The 8,590-nt window shown below is 45.2% G+C and overlaps 1 protein-coding gene across 1 annotated transcript in view; it reads left to right on the plus strand.

The window, feature by feature from the left end:
• Positions 1-594: 594 nt before the first annotated feature.
• Spink8 (serine peptidase inhibitor, Kazal type 8 (putative)) overlaps positions 595-8,590 on the plus strand; it is a 21,682-nt gene continuing 13,686 nt past the window's right edge. The window contains exons 1-2 of the mRNA XM_026779427.1: positions 595-611; positions 4,401-4,484. Coding sequence (XP_026635228.1) covers positions 4,418-4,484 — 67 coding nt within the window. The 5' untranslated portion in view covers positions 595-611; positions 4,401-4,417. The remainder of the gene's footprint in view (positions 612-4,400; positions 4,485-8,590) is intronic.

Consider the following 8,590-nt stretch of genomic DNA (forward strand, 5'->3'; position numbering starts at 1 on the left):
ATCGGTGTGGCATGGTAGTGTACAGCTATAATCTTAGTACTTAAAAGGTACAAGCAGGAAGATCAGGAGTTCAAGGTTATCTTCAGTATTCTGGGTCAGTCACAGGAGACCCTGTCTCAAAAACAAACAAACAAAAAAAAAATAAGTATGGCCTATTCCTAAGATGATAGCAAACTTGGCAAGAGGAGTTTCGTTTCAAAGTGGCAGTGGACAACAATACGCTCCACCGCCAAGAAGCTGAAATGTGAACTCAGGATTTAGGAAGCATGGAATTTGTCATTTGAACTGTATTTCCTTTTTTTTTTTTATAAAGATGAAGTCTCAATATGTAATATGTAATCTTGTCTGTCTTAGAACTCATGGTATAGACCAGGCTAGCCTTGAACACACAGAGATCTGCCTACCTCTGCCTCCCAAGTGCTGAGACCAAGGCACGCACCACTACACCCCTGGCTTGTACTTCTTTATACTTTTGAACTTCACAGCTCACTGTCTTCACTGCCAGGAACTGTCCTCTGCGGCAACACCTACCTCCTGCCAGTCTTGCTATTTCCTCATCACCTAAAAGCCAGTCAGCCAGTTTCTCAGAGCAACCACGGGAGCCACAGCAGGTAACGTGAACTACCAATTGGCAACTTTTTTAGAATGAAAGAGTTGTTTTATTATTCACTTTTATTCAGGGAAATCCTGAGCTAAAATTACCCAACTAGACCATTTGTCTGGGAAGTGTGCAGGATGAAGAGAGTAGCAAAATGTACTGGATACCGAGAGTAGCGTGTGCTCTGGCCGTCTCTATAGTGTGAGTGAGTGTTTGCTACCAGCTCTCTGGGTTTCATTTGGGGAATTTCATTGGTCACTAACTATGAACACCAGAGCAATGCCTGATCAACGTTTAAGTGTGGCAGTGAGTGTCTGGGATTCTGTCCCTTTCTTTTCTTACCATCTGTTGACTTACAGGTCACACCCCAGAGGCAACTGTAACTTTAGAACAGTTCATTGAAAACCTCTTGGCACTTATTTCTTCATTTCACAAATATTATTAGCCATCTCTGGTATCTTATTAATTTTGGGTTTAAAAATCCAGTTTCTTTCTTTTGTTGTTAAACAGTGATATATATAATATAGATATTATATATAGTTGTATTTGATAATGTGTAAAAGGTCATCCTTGGGCACAGCGGCACATTCCTTATTTAGCCATAGGCGGTGTGTCTGGAAGTCTCTTCCCATGTTTCGGAGCTGTGTCTGAGCCTTGTCATCATGCTGCACATAGCTGGGCCTTTGCTGTAAGGCAATTGTCCCACAGTTCTTTCCCTCCAGGCTGGCATGACCTGCTCACTTTACAGTAAACAGGGATGGAAAACAGGTTTTGGTCTCCTCTTCACTGCTCCAAATGGGGCTTCAGAGCAAACACTAGGAATTTTCCTCGGAAATGGGCCCCATAAAAATTTACCTTAGCTCCCATGAAGTCTGCTGAAATCACACTACCCTTACTCCGTATGTCACGGCGTTGACGTTACTGTTTCTAGTCCAGCCTGGGAATTCTCACTGCCGATGTGATTTCGGCCCCCTTTCTCCCTTCTGCGGGGCCTGAGAGATGGGGACCCAGTTTTTGTCGCTGTTTTGGAAGGCAGTTCCTGCAGATGTGCTGCAGTGACTGTCACCTTGCTATGCAGTGTCCGTGGCACACTGTTCCTAAGGAAGCCACTGATCGGGAAAAACCGCAGGCTCCATTAGAACTTCATTGTTCACAGGTTAAAAACTCCATCTTGCGTTAGAACTTCATCGTTCATAGGTTCCCAGCAAGGTATGTGTGTTTAGTGAGTGGCATACGATCATCTGTTTGAGTGGAAGGAGGTGTCTTGTGCCTCTCAATGCAACAAAAGTTGCTCTACTTCTGGCTACCATCAGACGACAGACGACAGTCTGAACACTAACGGTCTTCAATATCCTTTACAATTTCTCTTGCCTAACACCACTCCGCCATTCCTTTTAGCCAATCTGACACCAAAAGAGAAACTAGTGGGCTACTCCCCCAGACACCTATTCTGTCCTCTGAAAACAATGCTGAGAATGGAAAAACAGAAAACTTCTTGGAGTTTTGTTGCTCTTACAGAAGCACTACAGGAAGTGTGTCTAAAACCACAGAAACATAAAAATATAAGCCTGTGCTCACAACGAGGTGGGCTTAAGGAATCTGCTTAGATAGGTTGCTGGGGAGGCACTGGAAAAGCTGACAAAAGAAGACACGGAAATTGGACGCAGACCTGTAATCCCATACTGAGGCAGGGGGATTGTCAGCCTGAACTACAAATGAGTTCAAGGTTAGCCTCGGCTACAAAGTGAGACCCTGTCTCAAAGCAACAAATAAACAAAAAGCTGCAATAATGGTTTGGATGTGATTTGGGGTATATGAAAAAGGGTGAGTGACCAGAAAGACTGACAAAACCAGGCTAAAAAGAGGTTCTATAGACATTTATCGTACGGGGCTACTGAACTATAGTTATGCCATCTTGCGGAAATATTCCTAAGAACACTGTCATGACTACTGTCCTATAGATGTGAAGAAATGCTATGATCAGGCAGTTCTTATAAGACAAAGCATTTAACTGGAACTTGTGTAAGCTCCCACACTTACTTACGGGGCCAAGGTCACCTGACATGGCCACAAGAAATGAAATCAGACCAGGCTGGGGGGGCCACAGCACAACTGAGGCTGTGACAATTTTATTGAGAGCAATCAGACTTCGTGTACCTTTATCAGAAACAGAATATAATGGTGATTGCCAGGATCAATACTGTTATAGTTGCCAGAATACTATGAAGTTTGCAAGTCACACAGAGTACACAAGATTAATGTTTAATACCCATCACGTTTCCATGCTCCCTTGATTTCCAAGGGAACACACAGAGAAACACAAAGTGGCCTGACCGCTTCACTGCCTGAGGGAGCACATTGGTCTCTCGGGACCTGGAAGGCACAGTCTGCCCCAGGAACCACGGTCTCTAACCTGAAAAACCTGTGACCCATGCCTCTCAGGACAGCTAGGCCAACCCAACTCCATGGTTCCCTGCAGGCTTGCTTATGAGTTCAGAGATTTAGGCTATTTTCATCACGGCAGGGAACGTGGGGTAACAGGTAGACATGGTTGTAGTAGGGCTCTCTTGTCTGCTGCCAGCCCCAAATGATGACACAGAGACTTATTACTAATTATGAAAGCTTGGCCTTTAGCTTATGTTGTTCCAACTAGCTCTTATGACTTAAATTAACCTGCTTCTATTCATCTGCGTTCTGCCAGGTGGCTTTTACCTCTTTTCCATTCTGTGCATCTGACTTGCTCGGCATCTTGCTGGTGTGTCCCTAGACTCTAACCCTATGAGGTCCTCTCTCTGCCCAGAAGTCCCACCTAACCTCTTCTACCTAGTTATTGGCCCTTTGGCTTTTTATTAAACCAATTGCAACAACACGCCTCACACAGTGTAAACAAACATCCCACAACACATGGTACTGAAGACAGAGCTGAGAATTCTACAGTGGGCTCCTCAGGCAGCAGGAAGAGAACAACATCGGGCCTGATTTGGGCTTTTGAACCCTCAAAGCCCACCCCCAGTGACACATGTCCTCAAAACAAAAACAAAAACAACTACTCCAACAAGGCCACACTTCTTAATCAAGTATTGCTAATCCCTGATGACTAAACATTCAGATATATGAGCCTTTGGGGCCATTCTTATTTAAACCACTGTAACAGGGCCCCAGACTTAGGAGACCCTGAGATCTTAGCACAACTGACTCCATGATGGAAGTACTGTTTAGGCTGTAAAACTCAGCATGTAGAGAGTACGACCTGACAAAACTAAAACAAAGGTCTAATCCATCGAAGTCCATAGCTAAGGGAAAGTCTCTAAAAGTACTATCCTTGCTTTTTAGCTTCTGTGGTTTGGTCTTATGCAGGGTTCTTGGCAAGCAGTTGGTGAGGGGGGCATCCAGGGTGGTCTGCTTCTCTGATACACGGGCTGATGTCATCTGTACGACACTGGACGTCCTGGTTCTGTGACTCTAACGCTACCGAGTAGAATGACTTATGAGTCATGTCGCTGCAGTTCCTGTTGCAGCAAGGGTGATTCTGCAGCTGCTTGTTAGGATGCAGAAGGCCTCTCTCCCTCGGAGAACGGGGGAGACAGCAAACAGCTGCTGTTCTCTACACTCGGGGACCAGGGACATGGAGAAGCCACTCTCCTCCAGGATAGAGCTGATAACATTCCCTGGCGCTGTCTTTACTCCTGGGGTTGCTTCAGGCAGGGGTGTCTTCCACTGCTGAAACCACTGCAAGCTGGAGAGCAAAGCCAGACCTGCCTTCCTTGCTGCTGTCACCCAGTGACTGTGCTTCCTCCCACAGGTCTTCCTTCCCTCACCATGAAGGCGACCTTCTCAGCTGCCCTCCTTGTTCTAGCCATCTCACCGTGGACTTCCTTTGCAGTTGGTGAGTTACAATTCTTGCTCTGTCCACATTTTCTGCAATTGATTTAACCTATGGAAAAATTAGCGGTGCAAGTGCCATGTAGAGCCATCCATTCATTCATGTGCAGTGTTGGAGACTAACCTAGAGCCTGCACACACTGTCTAAGCATTGTGCCATGGAGCTACGTCCCCACTCACCTTTTAGATTTATTTGATCATTCATTCCTCATGGTACTGATGAAGCTGAAATCCAGAGAAAGAAAGGAGTCACACAGTGTTGCTAAGTATCAAAACCTGCAGTTGAATCCCAGCCTTTCAAATCCAGAACCACTGACTTTTCCAATACTAGGTTATCAGGAGAACATTCAGCCCTAGGAAGCATTCATTTCTGTGGTTCGTATCTGTACATATCTCAAACCCAAAAAGAGCTTCAGTAGGCTCTAGAGAAGGGGATTCTGATATTCTTCTGGTTAATGATTGATCTTTTAATTTTTAAGATTTATTTATTTATTTATTATGTATACAGTGTTCCATCTGCATGTATGCCTGCACACCAGAAGAGGGCACCAGATCTCATTACAGATGGTTGTAAGCCACTATGTGGTTGCTGGGAATTGAACTCGGGACCTTTGGAAGAGCAAGCAGTGCTCTTAACTAAGGAGCCATCTCTCCAGCCCCCATGATTGACCATTTTTAAGTAAAAGCGGCATTCACAGTTAACTGTAGAGTTGAGGACCCTTATGCATTTTTTTCCTATTTAAGATCCCCAGTGTCTCATTCATCTTTAGTCTCATATTTTCCATAGCTACTTTCTTTCAAAGTGACCTTTCTCCTGCAAGGTTCACACCTTTAAAAGCTTTGTAAAAACCTGAGTGTTGCTGGGCAGTGGTGGCGCAGGCCTTTAATCCCAGCACTCGGGAGGCAGAGGCAGGCAGATCTCTGTGAGTTCGAGACCAGCCTGGTTTTCAGAGCTAGTTCCAGGACAGGCTCCAAAGCTACAGAGAAACCCTGTCTCAAAAAAACCAAAAAAAAAAAAAAAAAAAAACGTGGGTGTTGGGGGAAGGCCACTTGTCCCTTCCCAGCCGCTTAGCCCCGAAATAATCACACAGAAGCTGTATTAATTAAATCACTGCTTGGCCCATTAGTTCTAGCTTCTTATTGACTAACTCATATATTAATTTAACCCATTTCTATTAATCTGTGTATCACCATGTGGCTGTGGCTTACCGGGTAAGGTTCCTTCTGGCTCCGATGGGGCTACATGGCTTCTCTCTGGCTCCGCCTCTTTTCTCCCAGCATTCATTCAGTTTTCCCCATCTAGTTCTGTTCCCCTATAGCTCTGCTATAGGCCCAAAGCAGTTTCTTTATTTATCAATGGTAATCAGAGCATACAGAGGGGAATCCCACATCACCTGAGAATGATTATTCATGTCTTTTATTTTATTTTATTTTATTTTTGGTTTTTCGAGACAGGGTTTCCTTGTAGCTTTGGAGCCTATCCTGGAACTAACTCTTGTAGACCAGGCTGGTCTCGAACTCACAGAGATCCACCTGCCTCTGCCTCCCAAGTGCTGGGATTAAAGGTGTGCGCCAACACTTCCCAGCTGATAATCATGTCTTGAATCTCTCCTCTCCCTTCATATCCAGCGGAATCCTGTCTGGAGGGAGCTGGGCACACTCATGTCCACAGAGCCTCACTTTTCACTCACCCCTCAGCTACTGACCACACTACCCACATCCTACCTCGTGTCCTTCTGATGAATGTTTCAATCCGTGGGTCCTGCAGATAACCAGATCCTAAGCAAGGAGACCCGCAGGCAGGGCAATAGTATACCCTGGCTCCTGCTTCCCAGGGACCTGACTACTGTCGCTGCATGGGTCAAACAAGCCCTACTCTGCCACCCTTAGAAGGAGTGACCCTGTCACGTAGTTGACGTCACATATCTCTCACTTTCTTTTCTGGTCATACAGCATAAGCCACATACTAAAAGTGTTTACTAAGCCTGCTTCTTCACAATGCAAAGCCTCCCTTTCCCTCACAAACAGACACTGAAGCTTCTTGCTCAGATCTTCAGACCGCCTCTGTGTCCGCAGATTGTTGAGGTGTTAATAAATCTCTTTCAGGCAGACAGCGGTGGTGCATGCCTTTAATCCCAGCACTTAGTAGACAGAAACAGGTGTATCTCTGTGAGTTCGAGGCCAGCCTGGTCTACAGAGTGTGTTCCAGAACAGCCAGGGCTATGCAAAGAAACCCTGTCTTAAAAAACAAAGCAAACAAAATCTCTTTCCTGAAAAATAATTCAACTCAGCTTCTCCCACCTGCACCTTCTTCCCTCCCCCTCACTCCCATATAAAGTTTTAGATTAAATAGTTATGTAATTATTTAACATTGTAAGTAAATATAGAAGAATCATAAATAGTTAATTATCTAATAATCACAGTTGAGTCACACAACTTTAAATCATGTAGTATGTATGCTAAGATATTAGCTCTTCTGCTGGTGGTGCATAGCATCCACGGAGCACGTCAGACTAAGAGTTCATACTGCATTCAGAATTGCACGGCCACCACCAAGACAGTTTGGGAATAGGCGGTGCCAGCTGTTATCTAGATGGGTGCTATAATTTGTTTGCTTTTTTTTTTTGGTTTTTCGAGACAGGGTTTCTCTGTGTAGCTTTGGAGCCTGTCCTGGAACTAGCTTTTGTAGACCAGGCTGACCTCAAACTCAGAGATTCGCCTGCCTCTGCCTCTGGGATTAAAGTGTACATATGATTGCAGACATGTGATCAAACCTTCCTTTCTGGGACCACCAGTCCACAAATAATGACATAAAGACATTATTCATTAAGAATGTTTGGTCGTTTGCTTAGCGTATTCCTAACCAACTCTCATAACTCAAATTAACCTGTTTCCACTAAGCTATGTTCTACCATGTGGCTTTTCCTTCTCTGCTGCTCTATACACCTGACTTGTTCTGCATCTCATGGCATGTCTTGTGAACCTAGATTCATCTCCAGTTCCTCTCTCTTTCCCTGGAAGTCCCGCCTATTCTCTCCTGCCTGGCTATTGGCCATTCAGCTCTTTATTAAACCAATCAGTAGGTGTCTTGGCAAAGAGACCTCTTCACAGTGTACAAGATTATCCCACAACACAAAGATGCTTTGGATTGAGTGTGTAAGGTAGTGGAACTCAGCGTCTTTTGTGGCACTCAGTATTATTATTACAGACAACTTATAACTTAAAATGTATTTTCCTAAACAACTAAAGAAAACACAGGTAGGGGGTTTGAGAGTGGCTCAGTTGCTGGAGTGCTACCCTAGCATGCACAATGCCCCGGACTCCATCCCTAGCACCACATACACTGGGCATAGAGGTGCGCATCTGAAATACTAGCACTCAGGAGGTAGAGGCAGCAGGCTTAGATGTTCAAGGTCACCCTGGGCGCCACACTAAGCCTAGACTACATAGACCCTGAAGAAAGAAGGAGGCAGGGCGGCCATTAGGAGACCAAATGGGACCAGCTGTCAGAGGAGAGGAGGAAAGAAAAAGAATGGAGTGTGGGGGTAGCCCCAGCCAATCACCTTGCTTGTAGGGCGGGGTCGCCTGAGGATATTTTTTACTAATAAATATTGCTGGTGTGCTCTCCCCCGCCCCTTCTGCTTTCCTGTTCTTCGCTGGAACTACGGGTTCTATGAGTCTTTCCTTAAATTAAAGCTAAAAATATTCTTATAATTTCCGTCTGCCTTTATTTATGCCGATACACTTGGCATCCAATGTGGGGCTTTTTTGCCCCCGCCCCTGAGCAGCCCGGGACGTAGGCTTGAATTTTAGTTTGAGAGAGCTGCATGCCCCAATCTCGCAGCCCTCTGCCTGGGTCCTAACTGTTGTAATTAGGAGCTGGGCTGCGTCCCCAGCACCCCGGCCGCCTGGCTAGCTTATACCCCAAAATAATTACACACAAACTGTATTCTTTTAAACACTGCTTGGCCCTTTAGCTCTAGCCCTTACTGGCTAATTCTGATATCCCTATCAACCCATCTCTAATAAACGGTAGCACTGGTCTTACCGGAAAAGATTCAGCATGTCTGACCTGGCGGCTTGCTTCATCACGTGCGTCTGCCTGGGAGA

The sequence above is a fragment of the Microtus ochrogaster genome, chromosome 5 (assembly GCF_000317375.1).
Source record: "Microtus ochrogaster isolate Prairie Vole_2 chromosome 5, MicOch1.0, whole genome shotgun sequence".
Taxonomy (NCBI): domain Eukaryota; kingdom Metazoa; phylum Chordata; class Mammalia; order Rodentia; family Cricetidae; genus Microtus; species Microtus ochrogaster.